Genomic DNA, 25,118 nt, shown 5'->3' on the forward strand with positions numbered 1-25,118 from the left:
AGGTTAAAATCAAGTTAAACTTCAATAAGAACTCATTTTTCCACCTACAAGCCACTTCATGGGTGATTGATTTGAAAAATATTATTTTACCTATTAAACTTGAAAAAGTGTGGATTTTTAGTGGGAGAACTACAAACCCATCTTGAAATCTAGTTTGAAAAAGTTTGGGAAAACATTTAAAAGTCGCATCATGGATGTGTAACTCCAAAATTTTATTTGAAACTTTACAAAACTTGAAAACCTTTTTCAAAAATTCATATGAATTATTATTATTATTATTTTTTTATGAAACCCACAAAATCCTTAGTAAAAACAACACCCAAACTCAACCAAATACCCTTTAATGAGTGTATAGATTCAATAATTCTTAAAATCTTGAAGAAAATCATGAAGAAATGCAAACAATATGCACTTTCGAGATCTAGTGGTCAATCATCTAAAGGAGGCAGTTAATCATCTAGTAGCCCATGACTATTTTTTCGAACCATCAAAGGGGCAGTCGACAACGCTTGTAGGCCGGTTGAATATCTACACGCAAAAATTGATAAAACATGCATTTTTAGACTTCTTAATTATGTTTTTTTTCCCATGATGGATGTAGGTAAATGGAAAAATCATAAAGAATCAAATTTGTACATTCCAAAACATGCAAACATAATTTCCCAAATGAAACTTACATAAACCTTTGAATATGGATGGAGTAGAAGGTTAGGCATTCTAAAACATACCAACATGATTTTCCATACAGAACTTACATAAACCTTTGAAAATAAATAGAGTAGAGGGTTAGGCTTTTACCTTATTGAAGAATATTAGGAGTGGGGCTTGGGCTGGACAGGTTGAAAATGGGTCGGATCATAAACAGGTTAGCAGGCCGAGGTTAAATGGGTCACAACCCTATAAATTCCAACCCGCCCATTAATAAATGGACAAGTCGCGAATTATCCCTTTAAAAAAATAATTTAATTCTTTTAAAATTTTAAAGCAAAAAAATTAAATTATTAAAGCTCTATCTCTCATCTCTCTTATAATTTTAAAGCAAAAAATTAAATTATCAAAGCACATCTCTCGTCTCTCATCTCTCGTCAAGGAGGAGGAGAAGAGGAAGAAGGGGTTTAAACCTTCATGCTGGACAGACTGGGGCTGGCCGGAAGGCATTCGCTTGGCGACGATACGACTGATGAAGACGATGAACTCCTTGACGCTTGACCTCTGGAAGTAGCCGAAATGGCTGACGTCCGCTGGGTTTGCCAGGATAATCGAATCCAATCCGCCGTCCGGACTGCATTTGTGGAGAGTATGGTCTATGGAGCTGGGGGGGCTGATTATTGAGGAGCCTTTTAACAGCAACAGGAGTTCCCTTAATTAGATTATTGGAGAGTGGAGAGTAGTCTTTGGAGTTGGGGGACCTGACGCCTATGGAAGTGTGGAGGAGACGATCAGACAAGGACTCGAGCTCAGCCGCTCGGGGAGTGGATCGCAGCAGTGCACCAGCAGGAGGCAGCCAGAGCTGCGACGCCACAGGAATTTAATTAGACATTTAGGGTTTTATGTTTGATCTCTCAACACAGCAGTCGGCAGGGTCGGTTGGGTTATGTGCGTTACGGTAGCAGGCGAGTAGGGTTATCGATTAATAGGTAATTTATAAGCCAAATAAACTGGGTGACAACCGGTTTTATCCATTTATAAACAGGCGGGTCACAGGTTGACCCGTTTATAAACAAGTTGATTTTTATGTACCCGAACTGTCTTAATCGGACGGGTCACAAGTGACTTGTGGGTCATGACCTATTTTAATATAGTTTTGTAAAATAAGTGAAGGACACTCTCACTTTGATTTATTCCCCAAATACACTAATAATGAATAATGAGAGAGATGGGTTTCTCCCTTTAAACATTCAACCCCTTATTTATCCCTAAGAAAGTGCACAAAAACACTGAAATTTTTCTCTCCACACCCTCACTTGAACTTGCCCTCATTTTCTCTCAAGAGTTTTATTTATAAACCTCTAATGGATGGAGGGAAAAAGACTTTTGGAATTTGAATTTTAAAAATTTAAATTCAAATTAACGATTACTAACTACCAATGTCATCGCCTTAGATATGGCAACTCTAGGGCACGTGGCATACCCAAATCTCTCAACCCATTATGAGCAAATAATACAAAAATTAAAAAAAAAAAAAAAATTGGACCAATCAACCACTTGTATGAGTCGATCGACCACCTATTGATAGCGCATAAACAATAAAAGGAGGGAAAAGAGTCGATCCAATGCTTAAAAGTGATTGATCGACTGCCCTATACGACCTTTTGTTTCCTTGTGCTTTTTTACCTAACTTTTCATATGTTTAGCTCATTCTTTATTTTATTTGGTAAAAAAAATGACTATTGCCAACTACTCTTCTTTTACTAACATTTTAAGTGTAAAATGTTAGGAAAAGATAGAGATGTCATTTTTTTTAACAATTCAATGAAAAAAGTAATAAGTATATTAAGCTTTCCTATTTGGTATCAATCATTACTTGAGCTAGAATTTAGTTGCAACTACCATTTTCTTTCATGAACTCCTTTATCCAATTCACTTTTTTGATAATTTGTACCATTAAAAAGCAAATTTTGCTGAACAAGCTTGATATTTGGTTGGAAATGGTCTGAAAAATAAGTTTAAGATTGTCATGGATAAAAGTGAAATCATCACTGATTGCATTAAAAGAAACATTTTATTTTTCCTTATGATAGAAAACATATTTTTTTTAACCATTAAGAATGCTTTTAAGAAACTTTCTGAAAACATTTTAAAAAATTACCCCAATGTCAATGTCTTAAAATCTTAACCAAACAATAACTAATTGAAATCATTTACACAAGTTTATCCTTAGTCTTTCATTAACCTAAAACCTTTGTTTTTATGCAAGTTGTTTCCTCTAAAAAACCTAGATTTGTGATTGTTTGGTTGAACTTATTGTTGATAATCATTTTTTACCTTTTAAAAATAAAGGTCTTTTCGATATGTGAAAGTGGGAAGCAAATGAAAATGAGAAGAGAAAATAAGTTAAAGGAGGTTGTGCCAAATTTGATTTTTGTGACTTGTATTGATGTGATTGGCTAGAGATTCTTGGCCAACCACGTGTCCTTTAAATCCACATGTCAGATGTGACAGGAATGGTGAATTCCCAATTGGGGGAGGGGGTGAATTGGGTTTTAAAAACTTTTTGACTAAATTAAATTTATGTCGATTCGCCACAAATCATATCTCATTCAAAATACAAGCGTGTATGTAAAATAATTAAACTATGAATATAAATATACCCGCCTAGAACATATCCCATTTAAATTAAATGTGTGTATGCAAAATAATAATAAATAAACAAGAATACATGTGTGGAAATTAAAGTGTAGAAATTAAATGTGTGTGTGTGTGTGAGAGAGAGAGAGAAAAAAAAAAAAAGATTTGTTATCGAGATTCAGCCAATCCTACCTACGCATTGGGCTAACCACCCAAGGATTCCACTACTTTGCTCACTTAACCAGGTGGAGCAACACCGTTTACAATATCTCCTTACAAGGCAGAGTCTCCCTAACTCACTTACCTGGTGGAGCAAAACTAGTTCTCCTTATGGGGCGAAGTCTCCCCAGCTCAATTTACTAGGCTGAACCAAATTGGTTCCTCCTTATAGGGCAAAGTCTCCCTAACTCAATTTATCAGGTTGAGCCAAACTGGTTCCTCCTTATAAGGCAGAGTCTCCTTAACTTAATCACCAGACTAAGCCAAACCGGTACAAATAATATTTTTTGTACAAAATAAATGCTTCTCAAATAAGCAGAGTTGTACACATTGAAATACTATATGCACTCTCATATGATGTTAAAATGAAGCTCTATAGAGTTTATAAAAAACCTCCCAAAATATTTTTTAAATAAATCGGTGAGAGTATGGAAAATGATTTCTTCTTTTCAAATGACCTTTAAATTAAAAACAAAAGGCTACCAAGCAAAATATATGACTTTGAATATATGCTCTAGCTTTTCTCAAGAAACTTTTCAAGCAAATATTTATCAATAAAGCTTACTTGAATACCTCAAAAATTTTCTCCAAAAAGTATTTTACAAATCAAAGAATAGGATAAACTAGAGATTTCTTTCTCAATATGATTGACCTTCAAATAAGAGAAACCTTCTAAGCAAGAATATATGAAATAAATATGTTGCTCAAGGCTCTCAAGGATTTACTTAAAAATTTTCTCCAAAAATATTTTTTCAAATAAAAGTGTAGAGAATTTTTACCTTTGATACATAAAAGCACAAGTAGAGTCACAAGCAATATAAATATATATGGATGTAAGATATATGCTCAAGCCATACTTGGATGACAAAGATATTTCTCCAAAATTAATTTTTCAAGAGAAGAGTAAGGGAGAAATTTGGTCTTTGTAAAACAATAAAAGAAGATGACTTCAAGCAATATATATATATAAGATATAAGCTAAAGCCTCTTAAAATATATAACCCCAAAAATATTTCCCCCAAAAATGATTTTCAAGAAGGAGTAGGAGAAATATTTCCTTTGAAAGTATAAAAGAAGATGACCATCAAGCAATATATATGTATGATATATGCTCAAACTTCTTCACATAGAAACCCCCAATAGTATTTTCTCCCAAAATGATTTTCAAATAAAAGAAGAGTAGGAGAAAAATGAGAATTTAAAGAACAACTAGCATATGGAAATGGGAGAGAATTAAAAAAGGAATAAAAACTTTAAAATTTTTCAAGTCAAATGGGCTTGTATTTATAGGCCAAAAATAGATATAACCGTTATATGGCCGTTGGGACCTTAAAATATCATTTTTATTTGAAAACTAGCAGTTTTCCGGCCGTTGGAACTCTTTGCCGAGAGGGTTGGTTGACTGAGACCAAGCTTTGGTCAACTGGGGCTTGAAATCCGCAAGCTTTGGCTGGCTAGAGTGAAGCCCCGATCGACAAACCTCAGGTTTTTTGCGTAGACACCTGTCAGTGTTTTGGCCATAACATTTTCTATATAACTCTAATTTGGACATTATTGGTATCAACCGAAAGCTAAGAGAAAATCCCACAACGTTAATGTTGAACACCTTTAAAGATAAGAAGTTATGGATTGAGAAAAACTTCCATCAATGAGACAAAAGAAACATGAAGGGAAATTTTCTACTACGAACACTTTTCAGTGTTTTGGCCATAACATTTTCTATACGACTCCAAATTGGATGTTCTTGGTATCAAAAGAAAGCTAAGGTAAAATATCACAATTTTCATGTTGAACATATTTTAAGATAAGAACGAATTGATTGAGAAAATTTCTTATCTCTACTGTTCGATTGATTGCCCAGTCGACCGACCCCTTTGTAAAAATTGGTGTTTCCCTTCTTTTAACTTCAAAACCATTTTAGACCTTTTGGTATAAGTTTAAATTTGAAAAAAAAAAAGGTTTTTTCATGAAAAAATCGTGGTTCCTAAGGTCAATCTAAGGTTAGTAGACCTTCAATTTAAATTAGATGATATGCATGCACAATTGAAACCTATTAATATTGTTAGCCCTGTCAGTTACACTATCTTGGCTTATATGTTTTGATGATATTAACCTAGTTGTTGTTTCTAGTATTTTCCATCCTTGTAGATCTTATCTAATATAGGTACATAGTGTCAGATACACAGAGGTACCAAATCAGAAGCAAAGATCGGACCTAGTAGACATCAAATAGAAAAGATCAGAAGGACACTGACTCAGAAGCATCAAAGCACATCCCAGAGTTTTTATTGTGTATAAATTAATTGTAATAAGGGTTGTGTGAATGAGTGTGTATTATAACTCTTACGGTGTGTGTCTTACATGATTTTCTGAGTAAGAGTTGAGCCATTGCATAAGCATACTAGGACACATGAGTTTATAGGATTGCACTAAAGACATAAACACAAACTCACATTTCATGGCTTTCTAAGTTAAAATAAAAGTTTGTCAAATGAATCCTAAAACTCAAATATGTTTTCAAAGGGACAAGTTTTTAACATCTTAATTTTAAAAACGTTTTTTTACTTAGTCCTGATTGTATTAAAACAAGTTTAATGTCCTAAAGGTTCAAAGAAAGTCATGTATTTTTACAAAAGGACATACTAAGCATATAAGATATCAAAATGAGTTTTCAAACGTGTTTTATTAATTAAAATATCTTATATTCAAAAGTAAACTCATTTGGATAAGTTTTAATCTTCATTAGATTTAATATATTTCATATAATTTTGTCCAAGAATGTTTTGAGTCATTAAAATACTTTTTGACAAGAAAAAACAAAATAATCGTCACTGCCATAGTGCAGTCTTGAGTCCTGAATACCTTAAGGTATTTTGGGCATAAATTTTTCTATAAAATTCCAAATGGGACGATCTTGGTGTCCCTAGAAAGTTAAGACAAAATGCCACAACTTTCATTTTGGTGACTTTTTCTGATTCAGGGACCTCATCGACGAAATTCAGAGAATTTAGTCGACAAATTCAATGGGCGGAAAACAGCTAGTTTGCCAAATAAAATATTTTTTCTGAATTTTGTCGACGAATTCAACGGGCAGAAGCGCTCCAATGGGCGGAAAACGGTTAGTTTTCCAAATAAAATATTTTTTCTTTCCCCCAACTGCTAGTTAACGGCTCCTAAGGTTTTTGGGCTATAAATACAAGCTTTTAGACTTGTATTAATATGGTTTTAAGCATTGTTGATCAGATTTGTGAAAAATATCATTTTATCCAAAACTTAAGCACTTTGCACTTTGCATTTTAGTTATTCTTCACAAGTGCTCAATCATCTCTTGCTCACTTATCTTGTAAGATTCATTCCTTGAGAGAATAGAGTAAGGATTTGGTTGTGTTTCATATTGGCTCATTTAAGGAGCATTAAATTGTATTTCCAATCTCTTGTAAGGTTCTTTGTGAACCATTGTTGTAAGGTTCTTTGTGAACCAAAGCGAAGGCTCTTGATGAGCGCGGTAGGGGTTTGTTCCCAAGTGTAGGGATTTGTTCTCGAGTTGTAAGGCTTCTCCGTCGGTGAAGGAGTATCTTTAGTGGATTGTGGAATCCTTGGCTTGGTGCTAAGGCGTGGACGTAGACTTGGTGCCGAACCACGTAAAAGTACCGTTGTTGTTCTGTCTCTCCTTTACACTCTTTATTTTATATCTTGTGCATGATTTATATTTATATTGCGATATAATTTTTTGTATCTTGTCAAGATTTATTTTGTAGAAAAATACGTATTCCGCAAAAAGAGTCTATTCACCCCCCCTCTAGACTATATATTCCGGGCTGGGACTCCCAACAAATATTACAATTGAAAAATAAATAAAATCTTCATGTTTCCGCTCCTTAATACGTCATGGAATACGCTAAGGTATGATCATCTAAGTGCTGATACGTCTTCCATTTTCCATGTGTCATTCATGCTTACAAAGATATAAACTTGTTCATACACTAAACACACAGATAAAATACTGTGGTTTGTCATAATCAAAACAGGGATCAAACTTAAAAAGTCAACAATTTCCCCCTTTTTGATGATGACAAACGTAGGAGCAAAATTAAGTTCCCCTAACAAGACTCTCCCTCACAATATGCATAATTTAAAAAGATATTCAATATAAACAATCATATACAAACATAAAGACTTTAGAATTTTTCCAAGTTGAACATTTACATACAGTTCTAGTCAATGTGCATTTTATGTATTGAAGCTTTTTTTTAAGGAAAATATTCAATTAAGCACATCTATCATTTTCCAGTTTTGAATACAAAAGCAAGGAAAGTACTAAATGAGAAGGAAAAAGAACTTTGAATTTCACTAAAAGACATCTTCCCCTTTTGTCATTAGCAAAAGGGCCAAAATAATCTCTTCTTTGACAAGAAGACTATTTAAATTCCAAAGCCCTTAAGATTTTAAAATTTTCATGACACAAAAAAATTTAGATACTAAATGGTGCACATCATGAATGCTTTTAAGCTTATAGGCAAGAAAAAAAAATATATATATATATCCTATAAAAGTTCAGTTCTTGCCAAAAATAATTTCCCTACTCTTGCAAAATGGTTGAGTCAACCTCATGCTTCCAAGGTTACGAGTGATCACTCCTTAAAAGAATCATAAAACTGTGTTTTATTGATCATAGTTGGTTTATTCTCCATGAGTACTTTTTGCATATAAAATTATATGCAAATTATAAAGCAACTTTCCAAATATGGTTAATTGATGTGGACCTTCGCATGAAGAAGATGACCCCCTTTTAATTATCATTATGTACTGTCATATATATCTCAAATTGAGGAGATGGGGTGAGATTTTTTAACACAAAGTCAATGAAAGGTCAAAATTTGCATGCAGTGGTTCTCACAATTATTCATAGAAATTTAAACCAACTTTTGAAAACTTAGTTTAGCATAAATTTTGTATGAACATAATTTTTAGTTATAGAAAATTATGAGTAGTCCATTTGTTTTTAATAAACTGACTTTGTGAAAGTTGTTAAAGCTTGCATTCAACAAATTTACATTTCTACTAATTAACGTGAACTTATGGAGCAAAAGTATAACGGAAACATCAAAACATACCTTTATATTTGGGATATAGACTTACAATAACAAAATATAACAAAAATAACATAAGAAATTAATCCGTTTTGTTGTAACACTAATCCTCATCAAACATGACGTGTCAAATTCGCAACACTAACCATTAGAAATAGAAGCAACAACTTCCTTCCAGCTACCACATATCGTAGAAGTCATAATGGAGTATATTCTCTCAAAACGATCAATATCACACATACGATTGTTCTCCTCTCGTATCATGTTCAATGCTCGTCTCTTCTATAAGTAGTCATCCCGTGGAATAGAAATTGTCTTGCACTTAGAGATGACAACATTCAACTACAGTAACTGCTCTGCCAAATTCTCCACCTCTTGTAGTCGATATTCCCACTCTGCATCCATAGTTGACAAGGCACGTACAAACTCAATGTCATGATAGTTTAATGAATAATAAAAATAGCCCCCTAAGTTGCAATATCTCCCCATCGAAAAAAAAAAAAGAAAAAAGAAGTCACTAGGAGTTTATGAAACTAGTGAGTCGAAAGTGGTGTCGACATTTATTTAGAATTCCCCATATTTTGAAGAGCTCATCTTTCCACTTGCAAGTAATAACTAGGAAGTGATGAAAATGTGCCACTTAAATTAGTTTTCCCACCATATATACATACATTTGTAACATTCTTAATTTTCTTATTTTAACAAGGTTTTGCGCATAGCAGCAACAGTTGGCCTAAGAGATCACAATCTCCCAACACCTTGCAGAATAACGGGCTGTCGAAGTATTTATCATCAAAACTTCAGGAAATTGAAAGAAGGGAATTTACTGGAAGTGAATATGAATTCAAGCAGGTATGGTGTTTTTTAAATATTTCAAAAGTACTGGAAAGACTGAAAATCATGTACTCTTGGACCTATAATCCAATAGCTCATTTGACATTAGTAAGAAAATATTAATACTTCCAAGGCACTCCAAGGCTTGCCAGATCGATATCAATATTTCATAGCCTTGACATATTATATTTATGCAAAGTACTATTATAAGACTCAAAATACAATTGTTCTGTTATTTTTTTTTTCTTTGGATTAAATTAGTCTATCTTTAAGAAAGCGCATTTCATGAAACTTAAAAGTAGATGAGAAGTAGTATTTGTTTTTAGCAACAACTAAAAGTATCACCCCTTTGTTAGATTAAAATTTGTTGATTTGAAGCATTTTTCCTAACCTAAGAATTAAAAATCTATCTTTTTTATAGTGAAACTAGAGAGAAAGAAAACAAAGAATGATGCCACAATCTTCGAATGTCCGCACAATCAATAAAGAATTCTTTCATCTTAGTAAGCTTTGGTTGCCTAGGTACAACATCAATTGATAATGACGAAAATGAACTTCTTTATAATGTAAAATAGAAGAATCATCAAAACATACTTTTTGATAGTCAATTTTACGTAACGGTGTAACGTTGCACGCTTGTAAAGTAAAACTATTTTTTGAATGGTTGATTTGCACTATGTAAACTGACTTTCCATAAGTCAGTTCCACTTCACATAAACTTTAACATGTTGCATGCACGAGAGCATAATAAACTTATGGAAAGTCAGTTCTTTCAACAAAAAACCAACTTTCCATAAGTTGGTTCTGCTTACGCCATAACAACCTATCATTTTAGATGAAATCGACTTTTGAAAAGTCAATTTTCGTTGTAAGAACCGCCTTTCCATAAGTTGGTTCACTTTAACAAAATCCTATAAATAATTTCCCTACCATCATACAATTATATTCTTTTTATTTAAATATAAATACTTTTGTAAAAAAATTCACTAAGGCTAGTTCTATGACCAACCATACAGTGAACCTAGTATGTTAACCATGTGAAGTCATAATAAATGAACCCAACCCGTCAACCTATTATCTAAGATAGGTTTATTTTATGGAGATATCAATTGTTTTTTATTTGCAAGGGATTTTTAAAATTTAAGGGATGCTTAGTTACTATTTAACTTAAATATTGAAAACTAAGCAATATTTTTGTCTAAGATTTTTTTTTTTTTAAAATTATAATTTATAATTTATAATTTTTTATTTTTTTGAATTATCTAGAAAAAAGTGTTGTCAGAAATAGCTGGAAAATAAAAATTTATATGATGGGTTCTGGAGTAAATTCTTCATATTTTCCACTACAAAGGAAAACCTACAGCTAATTTGGTAGGAGCTGGAGCCAACTTGAACTTGGAATTTTCTGGGTAGAACATGAAATTAATCTGGAAGCAATAAGTTTGGCTTTGTTCCAAGTCAAACCTTTCTCAAAGTTGGCTCCAAAACTAAAAACTTTCAGAATCAGTATCCACATGAACTATTTTCATCCTTATCAAACACAAATATTTGTAAATTTTTATTAAAACTAAAATTAAAAGTTCAAACCTAACCTCAGTAACCAAGGCTTGTTATGCGATAGATCGGTTTTGATATTTAACTACGCATCAAAGAGCAAAATATACATAATCAAAAATTATTTCTTTTAAACACAATGATGAAAATTGATTAATTAATACATTATTAACACAATATAAAACTCAATTCAAGATTTAAAAGTATTTGGCTTATTATGTTTCAAAAATTATTAATGATTTGGCATTTTGTGAGATATAATTCACGCAACTTCCACACATCAAGTTCATTAGTACAGTCAACAAAGGTAGACGCAATTGTGCACAAGCTCAGTTGCAATGTCTTAATACTAACTTGGCAAGGCATGCAAATTGTAATTTGGACGAACCATCCAAATGTTCATGGGTAAAAATGCCTCCAAGATTATGCATGTGTCAATCAAATAATGAGATTCTCACATACCTTTTCCCCATATTTTCTCAACCACCAAACAAAACACGAGCCTATGTATCTTGATGTGTATGTTCACATGTCACAGAAACAGAATTCCTAATCAATTCAATATTTTGGGGGAAAAAAAAAATCTCACAAGCCCTTTAAAATTTTTGAGCTGTTCTAAATCACTACGTCAGTCCCATGAATGATTCTCAAACCATTACCACATCAACCTCATAAGTGATGGTCCCACACCCAAAATGCAGCAACTAATATTGAAAAATGACTATATTTATATAGGTGTTGGTTCAAGATCTTTCATAGGATTGACGTAGTGAGCAACGAGAATCGCCAAAAAAGTTCTCAATTCAATCCTATGATCACCCCACCGCCATTCCCACAAAAAACTCCAAAAAAAATAAAGGGAAGCCTAATATATTACCTATTCCTTTTAGTTCTGCAACAAGACACTCCCCATAATCGCACCCCCAGTGTGTTGTGTGCACGAAAGGGAGACTGAAAGAGAGAGACACAAGAATTGAGGCATATTAAAACTAATACATATGAATAAACTGAATAGAGAGAAAAGGGTAGCTGCCTGGGCAGAGAAAAATGACAAAAAAGCAATCCTTGAGAATAACTAAAATATCAACCAGAACTGGAAAGAGCTTCCTCCCAAGGTTCTGCTTCAGAAGCCTTCACTCCATCATCCGAAAAACTGGGAGCTTTGGGAATTAGTCCAAGCACCTTGAACATGAGTTGATCTGTGTCAAAATCATTGTTGGGAGTTGTCAACAGCTTCTCACCGGTGAAGATAGAGTTTGCACCAGCAAGAAAGCATAATGCTTGCTCAGGCATGGAAAAACGAACTCTGCCAGCCGATAACCTGACCATTGCTTTTGGCATAATAATGCGGGCAGTGGCGATCATCCTAATCATCTCCCATATTCCAACTGGCTGAACAAGGTGATAAATACAACTGTTAAAAAGCCACCTAAGCCTCAAACCAAGATAAATCAAATTAATTTAGTGACAATAGTGAAAAAAAAATATATTAAAGCAATAATTAATACAAGGTCTGTGTGGGATTCTTTTTTGATTTGTGTGTGCGTGTGCGTGTGAGAGAGAGAGAGAGAGAAACAATTCCTAGAAATGATAGTGGGTGACTCCATTGACTTTTACAGACAATTAACAGTTTATCAATATTTTTTGCCTTTTCTCCTCTCCTCTTTATGTTACAAGATTCAACTACAGTAATTGGGAACCCACTCAAGCCCACTCTCTTTTCTATAAATAATGGGTAACATCTCCCAATAAATAATTCAGGCAACTCATGCTTCTTGATCAAGCATTTCTGCGGCAAACTCAAGGAATGAAGCACATTTATTCAACATGATGTTTTCAATGGGCTTTTAGTCATCTCCAAACTAGGTTACATTTGGTTCCCAGAATACCTATTCCTAAGATGATGGAATAAAATGACAGAAATAATTACAAAGAATTCACTCATGCAGAAGTTTATTATGTTATTCCATCCAACATGAAATAGGAAAGGAATAGAAATTACCATTGTGAAATTTGGGAAATTATCCCTTGTCTATTCTTTATTATGTGTTAGAAGAAAATAGGCTATTTTAGTAATTCTGTAGTGTAAAGGGAGACATTTTTGTCTTTCATGCCCTTTATTTATTATTAATATATAAGAAGGCAGGCCTGAAGCTGATGTAAGGCTCTAGGAAACTGCTGAGGCAATCCTCTCTTCTTCTCCTCTCCATCTTTAACTTTACACAAATGGTATCTGAGGACTGATCTCTAAATCATTTATCCGAGTTGATTTTGAACACTTTTTTGTTTTGGTTTTTGTTTTTGTATCTTTATCAAATCTTTCCCCAATCAGTTACCAAATCTGATTTTCTGTTTGGTTTTGAGAGTCATTTAAGAACACTCTTCTTCTCAGACTTGTGCAGCTTGATTGCATGCTGTGTATTCATGGAAGGTTGCTGATGTGAAGTTAGTTGTACTCTGTTTCGAGTAGACTTGTTTGCTGTTCTGATGTTTGCTGGTTACAGCATGATGAGACTGTTTTGATGCTGCGTGTTTGCGAGTGATCGCTAGCAATCTTATATCAGTTGGTTGGTCTCTATTGATCTTCAATGATTCCTGTTCTCGCCTGCACTCACTTCTAGTTGCTGCCAGCCATAATACCTACAGCTGCTGCCACATGGTTTATTAAGTGCATGTAGTGCTTTGTTGTGGTCTCCCCTCTTCTACATGATCAAGTGATTCCTCCTAAAATATTCTGACTTCAATTCTATGGTCATAGCTGCCCTTGAAGTTCTGGATATTTGAAATTTTGACATGTTGTCTGTGCTAGTGTTTTATGCTGTTCATTCTTGATACTGGTTCATGCTGATTATCGTGTATTGGGGGTGATATACTCTGAACGTACATATCGCAGCCATCAAATTGGTTCGATCCTCCAATTACCTGTCATGGTTTCAGGCAGTGCGACCATATAAAACTCAAAAGGGCTTAAGTATCTGCTGATTCTCCTTCGTCTCTAGACTCCCAAGGATTATGAAGACTGGATGAAAGAGAATGACATATTGCTTGCATGGTTGTGGAATAGCATGGAACCATGAATTGCTGTTAACTTGATGTTTCATAGAACTGCCAAGGCTGTATGGGATAATTTCCATAAAAGCTTCTCACAAAGTAAAAATCAAACTCACGTTATTACCTATATGAAGAGCTTTTCAAATATTAGTGATTACTGTAGCACTCTGAAGGGCATGTGGGAAGAACTTAACATCCATCAATTTAATTTTGGTGTTGAGATGATTAAGAGGCAAAGGTGGAGTTCTTAGCTGTCAAGCTTCTGTCATGGTTGAGTCTTGACCTTCAACACATCCAGGATCAGATTCTTGCCGGTAAATTCACACCAACCTTGAATGAAGTACATGCTAGAATCATCACTAAAGATGGCTCTTGGTCTTCTTCTTAGGCTCCTGCTTGTGGTTGTTCAACAATGGTGAGCACTATGTTTAACCATGATCAGAGAAGTGTTAGAGAAAATAGAGGAGGTTTGGATGGCGATCATGGCAGACAAGCAGAGGAAGTGACAAGAAAAGGAGTTTGTCATGGAAATTCTCGTATTTGCACACAATTGTGACAAGGACAATCATATTCATTATCTCTATTGGGATCTCCATGAGAAACTGACTTTGATCAGTAAGTCTATTAAGAAGGGTGATTCTACTATTGACACTTTGCACAATTGCCCACTCCACTTGGGAGTTGAGTACATCTGCTGTGTCCTGAGAGAAGTATAAAAACTCCAAACCCAATCTTAAACATTTAGCACTACTGGGCCAATTCAAGTACAACCGGGTTTCTTACCTCTTTATCCGCCTCACCTTGGTTTATCAGTTCTAATGCCTCCACCCATATGACAGGTAGTCCTAATTTATTCTAGTCTGTGAAACCTACTACTTTACAATCTAAGGCTGCCCTTGTTGATGGTTTGGTTACATAGGTTTCTCGTTGTGGCTATATTCTTTCTTACCTTCTATCCTTATTTTCACTGTGGTATATGTGCCTAAACTTCCCTTGAACCTATAATCAGTTGGTCAATTAACTGTATCTTATAGTTCCCTCACTTTCTTTCCTTCTCATTTTGTTATCTAGCAGGGCATGAGAAGGATGACCTATAATATTTTGATAGTGGTGGTTGTGGATCCAGTTCTTGTCATACAACTTCTTCAATTTCTACTTATGGTGTTTCTCTCGATTAGTGGCATGCTCATTTGGGTCATTCATCCCTTCAAAAATTGCAAGAAGTTTCTCAAGTCTATTTCTCATTTTAAGTGTTCTATGCATCAATTAGGAAAGCATGTCATATTTTCCATCTAGAGTCAAGTCTCATCTCGTAGTAAATCATTGTTTTTTCTTATTTATCCAAGTATCTACGGTTCGTGTAGAGTCAAGCATTTGAAGAATCGCCAATATTGTGTCCTTTGTGGATGACTTGGATCTATCTCTTAAAAAACAGATCTAAATTTCTTAATGTATTTACTCAATTTTATTAACCAATAAAAACTCAATATAACATTAGTATTCAATTTGATAATATGCTTGAATTCATTCAAAATGAGGTTTAGTCTTTTTTCATGGCCGAATTAATCATGAAACATCACATGTACATACCACTAAAGAGAATGAAGTAGGAAAATCAAAAAATAGACATTTACTTGACATAGCACCATCTCTACTCTTTCACATGCATATGCCCAAGACCCTTTGAATTTGAACTGAAACTCTTACTAAGCTTTATCATCTGCTCAACAAGATGCCTTCCAATTTTCTCAAGGGACAAGCTCCCTTCTTTATCATGCACCTGAAAACATCTATGTTCTTTGTTATACCTTGTGTCTTCGGGTGCACATATTTTGTTCACATTCCACACACATTCAGAACAACATCTTTCCCCTTGTCATTAAAAAGTGCTTTTGTTGACTGCTCAAGGACTCAAAAATGATATAGATGTTATAATCCCCACACTCAGCAGAAATATGTTAGTGCATAAGTTTACATTTTCTGAGGGGACATTTATTTCTCTAGCGCTTGGTTTTTCTTGGATGAATATATTTTGACTCCATCAATGATTTTTTTTCCCCTTGTGCGTTGATCCTCCTGTCCCTACCCTTATCCCTTTGGAGAAAACTTCCACTCCGCTTCTAACTCCATCAATTACTGACCTAAAGAAATAATTGAGGGTTTATGAATGACAAAAAGCAGGCAAAGACATTGCTACCACCATGTAGCTCCCTCTTCTACCCTTCACTATTTAAACTACTAGTTCTAGAGACCCATCTCAACATGATTGGATTTACCGATTGCTCACAAGAAAGGTATGCACTCATTAGTCCTTAATTGCGTATCCTATTGCCCATCGTGTTTTAGCTCTTAACCTTCCTAGTCCTATGTGTTCTTTTGCCTAATTTATTTCCTTTATCTCTTCCTTATATGTTGAAGCACATGTTGGCCATAGGTGGAAGAAGAAATGGATGCCTTGGCGTCATGGGCTGAACACTTGGCACTTTGTGAAGGGTTGTGCAACACTAGGTGAAGCAATTTTGCTTAACTAGTCAGTCGAAAATATACCACAGTTTACAAAAATAATGAATTCACAACCATAGAATTCAAAGTAAGCAGAAGCAATAAACAATTATGTAAGAAAATGAGAATCACATGATAAACTTTAAAGCACACAATTCATTAACAACACCTTTGTAGGTAGCATGTGTTTAATGAGGGAGGTAAGTAAGGTAAACATGTTTACAAACGCTAGTGAGTTTTACATTGACTGATGAACGCTCACCCTCTACTAAAGAACTTTCTATGCTATTCTGGCTCTAAAAATATGAAACATAAATTTGACCGATGAGTTATACTCCCATTTTACACAAGGCATAAACACACTCAATGAATAAATCCTATATTGCTATTTACATTATGGTTACTTATCCTATGTACATAAAGCAAAGCGTGATGGGCACCATGGTGGACCGAGTCTTAAAGATCCCTTGCAAGTTCTAGATAAGCAAATCACAGGGTCAAGAGCTAAGATCAAGGAAGCAATGCAAGTATTGGTGCAGTCAACTTGGGCCGAGTTTGCAAATTTATTGAGCAAGACCCCAACATTCAAGATGGGCTTGAAAGAAGAAGAACCAGCTTTAATCCATATTATACAAGCCACAGAGAAGGCGGGCCGGGGGGGGGGGGGTGGCGGCATAGCCTAGTGGTTTAGTGTAGACTCTTTATTTCATTAAGTATAGGCGTGTGGGCCTGTTTTATGTTTCTAAGGTTGTAGGCATGTGGGCCTATTTAATTCATTAAGTGGACTTCTTTTATTAGCTATAGGCGTGTAGTTTAGGGTGTTTTGGGCTTTAGATGTTCAGCCCATGTCTTTTAATTGATGTAGGCCATAGTCGGCCCTAGGGTTTCATGGAGGGGTTAAAAAAAAAACTTGTAGCCGCATTCTTCATAAGATGAACGTGAATGAAGTTTTCTTCATAGAGAAATTTCAATTTTCTCTACTTGTTCTTGATTGAACTAAGAACTTATCAAAGGCAAACCCTTTGTGATGTTCTCACCGAATGTAGGTTCTTGAAACAAGATTTCAATGGGTGTAGATCATCTTGACTTGATTCTTGGCTTTCTTGGGTAAGTTTTCAATTTGTTTGGGGTTCAAGGGATTTCGATCCCACGAGTTCACATCATTTGGTATCAGAGCTCAGGCTCCAAATCAAGTCTGATTTATCCTTTTTAATTATTGCATTTGGGTTTTGTCATAGGCATGTTCTAGGGATTTCTATTCTGATCTGCGATTCCTTCTTCATTCTAGTTAATTTCGTGTGTTTGAATTCAGATCTATGATTTTCACAATTGATTACTCGTGTACTTGATTCAAGAATTTAGATCTATGATTTCTTCAATTGAGTACACGAATCTTTGTTTTAATTTCCCGATCTATAATTTCCAAATTTGTAATCTTTGCTTTGATCCCTTCTATTTCCGTTTCTTGTTGAAATCACATCAATTTTTTTTCGGAAATTGCACTTATTGTTGCTGCTTGTGACCGAATTTGCATTAAAAATAAATAAATAAGAAAAGACAGTGTATTCAAAGGTTGCTGCATAGTTATAAAATAAATGCAAAAAATTTTAAAAAATAAAAAAGAAATTTCGGAAATGGTTGTTTGATATACTTTGTAATCCGAAAATTGAAGCGATTTGATATTGATTGATCATTATCTTCAAAGGGGTCGAATATATCATCTTTAGTATCTTGTTTCCTAATTGCTCTTTTCCTCGTACAAATTCCTTGAGACCCATGTCATTTTATTCCTTTCTTGTTTCCTGAATCTATTGTTGGTTGGAATAATACAAGGTCGTGTCTTGATTTAGTTCAACTAGTTCTTAAAGAACTTGAAAGGAAAAATAGGTGAGGTAAAAGGCAAGAGTGAGTGAGAATAGTATTGAAAAAGACCAAAAAGAGTGAGACTTGAGTGGAGTGACAATATTTGAGCATAAACACGTAAGGGAGTGTGTGAGGTTTTACCGCTAACATTCTTGTTTTGCAATGCATTAAAAATGTCTCAAAAGAGTGACTCAACACCTAAGGAGGAGGCAGATAACTCATTTTTTGTGTTGTGGGCCATGCAACAACAGTTTGAACAGTCGAATTTGGTGTTGGGTGAGGTGAGGGATAGGGATGGATCAACAATAGGTATTGATTAGAAATCTGCAAGGTGGGCGAGATAGGAGGAGACGTGAGCCTAGCATTGAAAATGAGTATGAGAACAAAGAAGATGTAAGGATGAGGAAGACATAGCATCTGAAGTTGGAATGGGTGGAATGGGCAGACCTAGAGGAGGTAGGCGTGGAAGAGGACCAAGGAGAAATCCAAGGGGTAGAGATGGGGTAGATAGGAACCTTCGGAGCATCAAAATGAAAATACCATCTTTTCAAGGTAGGAATGACCCTGGAGTCTATTTAGAGTGGGAGAAGAAAATAGAGTTTATTTTTGCTTTTCACAATTATTCAAAGGAGAAGAAGGTGAAGCTGACGGTAATTGAGTTCACTAATCATGCAATTATTTGGTGGGATCAATTAGTGACCAATAGGAGGAATCATGGGAGACTTGTAGAAACATGGGGTGAGTTGAAAGCTCTCATGAGGCGGAGAATTGTACCTAGAAACTACCATAGAGACCTCTGCCAAAAATTACAAAAGCTTACACAAGGGTCTAGGAGTGTAGAGGATTACCATAAGGAGATGGAGGTGGCAATGATTCGGACTAATGTAGAGAACGATCGAGAGGCCACAATGGCAAGATTTTTAAGTGATTTGAATAGGGACATAGCCAACGTAGTTGAGTTGCAGCATTATGTGGAAGTAGAAGACATGATGCACATGGCTATGAAGGTAGAGGGGCAGTTAAAGAGAAAGGGGGCAGCAAAGTATACTTCAGTTTCTAGCACTCCTTGGAAACCAAAGTGGGATAGAACTGATCAAGCTGTAGTAAAGGGGAAGGCCAAACCACCTAAGGGAAAAGATGAGGGAACTAGCAAGAACAAACTCAAGGTAGATTTCCAACCTTCAAGGAATAGAGATATTAAATGTTTTAAATGTTTGGGCTCAGGGCACTTCATGTTTCAATGTCCAAACAAGTGCGTGATGGTTATGCGTGACAATGGGGAGGTGATGACTGAGAGTAGGGACGATAGCGATGACATGCCCGAGTTGGTCGATGCTAGTGATGATGATGGAGTGGAATATCCCATAGAAGGCGAATCTCTTGTTGCCAGACGTGCTCTCAATACACGAATCAAGGTAGATGAAATGGAGCAACAGAGAGAGATCATATTCCATACTAGATGTTATGTAAACAACAAGGTGTGTAGTATGATTATAGATGGGGGGAAGTTGCACCAATGTAGCTAGTAGCACCCTAGTTGAGAAGTTGAGCTTACCTTCATTGAAGCATCCTAGACCTTATAAGTTGCAGTGGTTGAATGAATGTGGGGAGGTCAAGGTCAATAAGTAGGTTTTGGTAGCTTTTACCATGGGGAGGTATAGTGATGAGGTGATTTGTGATGTAGTTCCTATGCATGCTAGTCATATTTTGTGGGGAGGCCGTGGCAGTATGATAGAAGGGTGATTCATGACGGGTTTAGGAACATGTACAACTTTGTAAAGGATGGAAAAACAATCAAGCTTGCTCCCTTAACCCCAAAACAGGTCTATGAGGACCAACTGAAGCTAAAAAGTGAGATTGAGCAAAATGAAAGGGTGAGGCCGAAACACAAGAAAGAAAAATGAGAGAAAATAAAAATGAGGGTGAGGCCGAAACCTCAAGAAAAAGAGAGTGAAAAAGAAAATAGAGGTGTCTGAGAATAAAGAAAAGAGAGTGGAGCCACGAGAGAAAAAAGAAAGAGAACCTGCAGAGAGAACAGGTTTGACAAAGATGAGTTTTTATGCAAAGGAGAGTAAGGTTAAAAGGATCTTCTTAGCAAACCAGCCTATGATTTTTCATGTTTATGAAGAATTTTATCTTATTCTAGATGAAACAAACCAATTTCTTCCAAGTTTGGATGTTTCTTTGTTGCAGGAATTCGACAATGTATTTCCGAAGGAGATGCCAAGTGGGTTGCTGCTCATTAGAGGCATTGAGCATCAAATTGATTTCGTACCTGCAACCATCATTCCAAACCAACCAACCTATAAGAGAAATCCAGAGGAGACAAAGGAGCCTCAAAGGCAAGTTAAAGATTTGATGAGCACGGGATACGTGAGAAAGAGCATAAGCCCATGAGAAGTACCAATGCTACTAGTGCCATAGAAGGGTGGGACTTGGAGGATGTGCGTTGATTGTAGAGCAGTCAACAATATTACAGTAAAGTATCATCATTCCATTCCAAGATTAGATGATATGCTTGATGAATTGCATGGCTCTTGTATTTTCAGCAAAATAGATCTTTAAAGTGGATACCATCAAATTAGAATGAATAAGGGAGATGAATGGAAAACTACTTTTAAGACTTGTTGGCCTAACATGACTTTCGAGTCTCGTTTTGATGACAACAAATGAAGGTTGATTTAATATGTGTTGTTAAGTGATGATGTTTCAAGAATGCCTAAATGGCAAAGTTCAAAATATCAAAGGAAAAGCAAGTTCAAGATCACCAAGGACCACAAAACCACACTTATCTTTAAAGTGATCCAAAGGAAGCTCAAGTGGACCAAAAATGATTTGGAAACCTAAAGTTGACTCAAGCTCAAAATCTCAGAGGACTCAAAGCAAAACTCATATGAAGACTTCAAAGCTTAGAGTGTTTAAGGTTTTAGGATGAACTATGTGAGTACTTCATATTCAAATATCATGTGAAATGGTTTGAAGCTCTTTACGGTTTGTCATTGTCTTGGACTTAGAGACCTTGTTTTAAAACCTTAGCAAATATTTTTATAAAGTAACAAAGCAAGAGAGCCAAGTGTTTTTGAAAAATAACCTGAAAAATAGAAAATTGGTCTGTTCAGGCGACTGAAGTGTAAGCTCAGGCGACTAAAGAATAAGTTCAGGCACCTGAAGAATTTCCTGATGAATTTCTGAAGAGGCAGTGTAACCTCAGGCAACTGACCGTTGTCACCTCAGGTGCTTCACCCTATTTTCAGTTCAAAAATTATAGTTTTAAAGAACCTCAGGCGATTGAACACTGTTAATGGCTATATTTTTAAAAAAGTTTTAAAATTTTAAATTAAGTTTCTTGTGCCCCGTATTTTGTAAAAACTTGGGAAATACTCCAAGTAAACTTGGGCAACATGAATTAAGCTTTATGAGCCTATAAATATATGTTTTCCCGAATCAAACATATACCAAGCAATTGAAAAATCTGCTCCTAAGCTGAAAGCTCACTTATTCTCTCAAAGCTCTCTCTTGCTCACTCTTTCATTCTGAATTGCTGAGATATTCTGAAGCCCTGATCACTCTTCTCTGAGCTTTAATCATCTAAATTGCTGATTCCTTGTCAAGAGAAGTATTCCGGTGAAATTGTTCTTGAGCTTCAACTCTATTTCGTTTGGTATTTGTTATTGAAGCATATAGCACTTTCAATTGTACTAACAAGCTCTATCTAAGAGCATTCTTTGTACAAAAGAAATTGTTTTCTTGTTTCTTGTTTCTTTGACGGTTTAGGTATTTGGATCGCTGTAACCGAGCGTGGGGTACCACTTGGAGAGGGGGCTCCACCCTAAAGGAAGGTTGTAATCGGTTTGTTCCACCCGGAAAGGAACGAGCTAGTGGAATCCTTAGGTGGTCTTGCCTAAGCCGAGGACGTAAGCTGGGTAAGCCGAACCTCATAAAAAATCTCGGTCTCACTCACTCTACCCTTTTCTATTTAAATTTCAGCATATACAAATCGTGTTTCAAAGTGCAAGTTTGCTGAAAATCTGAGATTGAGAAGACCTTTTAATCTAAGGAAGTACGTTCGTTAATACTTTGTGGAAACCTTTAAGGGAGTACGTTGATTAACCGCTTACGGAAATCTTGATTAAAAGGAGCGCATAAAAAAATTCATTCATACAGGGCTATAAACTGAATTCTTGCAAACGCTTAAAAAAAAAAGGTGTTGCAGCTCTCACAAAGTTGGCTAAGTATTGTGTAGTTGGGTGATTGTTTATTATTTGATTTGTGATTGATTTTTGTGAGTGTGGTTGATTTGTTTGAGTATTTAAAATTAACAACTTCCTTGTGTATTTGATTAAGTCTATAAAAGCTGAAAATTGGTAATAAATCTAAAAGAGATTTTTATAAACCCAATTCATCCCCCCTCTTGGGATAACACCTTAACTTTCAATTGGTATCAGAGCCTAGTTATAGCAAATCCTAATTAGAAGCTATATAATGGTCTAAATGGCACACCTAGGTGTTTCCCCATTTGCTGAAAGTCGATCCTTTACTAGACCGCCTATCTTTTGTAGTTTAAACTATACATTTTTGAAACAAAGAATGAGGATATATATTCAAATCATGGATTGGAAAGCATGGAAGGTTGTCACACATGGTGACTACATTCCCACTAAACTCGTAAATGGTAAAAAAGTCCCTAAAGAGGAAAGAGACTTAACCAACAACGATTATAAAATAATGCAAGTAAACTCTAGTGCCATGAATGCACTATATTGTGCTTTAGATGTTAATGAGTTTAATAGGGTCATGACATGTAAGTCAGCCAAAGAAATTTGGGACAAGCTAAAAGTAACTTACGAAGGAACTATAGATGTTAGAGATAGTAGAATCAACATGCTCACAAGCGAATATGAGGCTTTCAGGATGAACCCGGATGAAACCATCACTAGTATGTACACTAGGTTTACTCACATAATAAACTCCCTCAATGCCTTAGGGAAAAATTACTCAACTAATGAAATGATCTGAAAAATACTTAATGGACTACCACCAATTTGGGAACCTAAGGCCACTGCCATTACGAAAGGAAGAAATTTGAAAAACACCTCCCTAGATGAATTAATAGGTTCTCTACTCACATATGAGATGACAATGAAAGAAAGAAATTCAGAGAACAATAACAAAAACAAGAAATCAATAGCCCTTAAGGCTAGAAAAGAAAGCTCTAGTGATGAGGATGAAGACAATGAATTAGATGATGAAGAATTAGCCTTTATCACTAAAAGACTCGGAAAATTTTTCAGGAAGAATGGAAAATTCCCGCAAAAGTTTAAAGGATCAAAAACAAACAAAGAAGAAACAAACACAAAGCAAACTAAGAACGATCCACCGACATGTTATAATTGTAAGAAGTTTGGACACATTAAACCCAATTGTCCACAGCTGAAGAAGGACAAGAAGACGAAAAAGAAGGCAATGAAAGCTACGTGGGACAACACAAGCTCAAATGAATCAGAAGATGAATCAAGTGAACAAGAAGTTGCCAACATGTGCTTTATGGCACACAATGCTGAGGTAAATTCTTATTATAGTTCATCGGAAGGATCTAGTGGAGAGTCTAGTAATAATTCATGTGATACTATGCCTTCTTACAAGGAAATCCAAGCTAAACTGTTCAACTTACACAATAGGTTCATCAAAGTGTCTAAAAGAAACATAGCCTTAAAAGAACAAAATGAAAATCTTAAGAATCAAGTAGAAAGTTCTAAATCGGATGAAAAAGAAAAAGATTCTCATATTTTGATGATCTAATGAAGAAAATTAACAATACGTCTCAAGAATTAGTAAAACTACAAGTAAATGATGAAAGCAAGAAAGACCTAAAAATAAGTGATCTTAAAAGCAAAATTGAAGATAAAGATAAAATCATTTACAATTTTCTAAAGGAAAAGAAAATTTTGAAAAGATGGTTGGTCAACAAAGAATTATAAGTAATAAAGAAGGAATAGGCTACAATGGAATAGAAAACAAAAAGAAGAAAAATTTATTTATGGGATATTTTGTTAAAGAAGCTAAATACTATGCAAGCACATCTTCTACAAATATACATGAAAACACTACTTGCTACTTGTGTAGAAATAAGGGACATATAAAATTCAATTATCCACTTAAAAAGAAATATGTCAAAATCAAGAATGAATGGAAAGTAAACACTAAAACTAGGAATAATTTAAAAAGGATTAAGAAGGTTCGGGTTCCAGAAGTAGCACCATGAATCCTTCCTTGTAGGTATGCTTTAGGACTACTTTATCAAAGGAAAAATGGTACTTGGACAGCAGGTGTTCAAGACATATGATGGGAGATAGAACAAAGTTCACGTCCCTAGTTTAGAAAGATGGAGGCTATGTGACCTTCGGTGACAACGCCAAAGGAAAAATCGTCGGCATAAGTAAAATTGGTAAGGAACCCTCACTAACTATAGATGATGTTTTGTTAGTTGATGGATTAAAATATAACCTTTTAAGTATAAGTCAACTTAGTGACAAAGGTCATGACATAATCTTTAAGCAAGATAAGTGTATAGTTCAAAATCCTAGAAATCATGAAATTCTATTCACAGCCTATAGAGTAAACAATGTATATTGTATAAATCCTGAAAACTTAGTCTCTCAAGAAGTAACATGCTAGGTTGCCATGAATGAAGCTAGTTGGTTGTGGCATAGAAGACTA

At 35.1% G+C, this 25,118-nt stretch overlaps 1 protein-coding gene and 1 long non-coding RNA gene across 2 annotated transcripts in view; both read right to left on the reverse strand.

Annotated features, from left to right (window-relative positions):
- Nucleotides 1-334: 334 nt before the first annotated feature.
- Nucleotides 335-1,601, reverse strand: LOC131150320 (uncharacterized). The gene is made up of 2 exons (XR_009135520.1): nucleotides 1,122-1,601; nucleotides 335-528 (listed from the first exon to the last, which is right to left on the reverse strand). It is a non-coding gene; the product is annotated as an uncharacterized LOC131150320 (long non-coding RNA).
- Nucleotides 1,602-11,839: 10,238 nt separating this feature from the next.
- Nucleotides 11,840-25,118, reverse strand: part of LOC131150569 (biotin synthase, mitochondrial) — a 92,480-nt gene continuing 79,201 nt past the window's right edge. The window contains exon 6 of the mRNA XM_058101377.1: nucleotides 11,840-12,377. Coding sequence (XP_057957360.1) covers nucleotides 12,069-12,377 — 309 coding nt within the window. The 3' untranslated portion in view covers nucleotides 11,840-12,068. The remainder of the gene's footprint in view (nucleotides 12,378-25,118) is intronic.

This window comes from Malania oleifera, chromosome 3 (assembly GCF_029873635.1).
Source record: "Malania oleifera isolate guangnan ecotype guangnan chromosome 3, ASM2987363v1, whole genome shotgun sequence".
NCBI lineage: Eukaryota > Viridiplantae > Streptophyta > Magnoliopsida > Santalales > Ximeniaceae > Malania > Malania oleifera.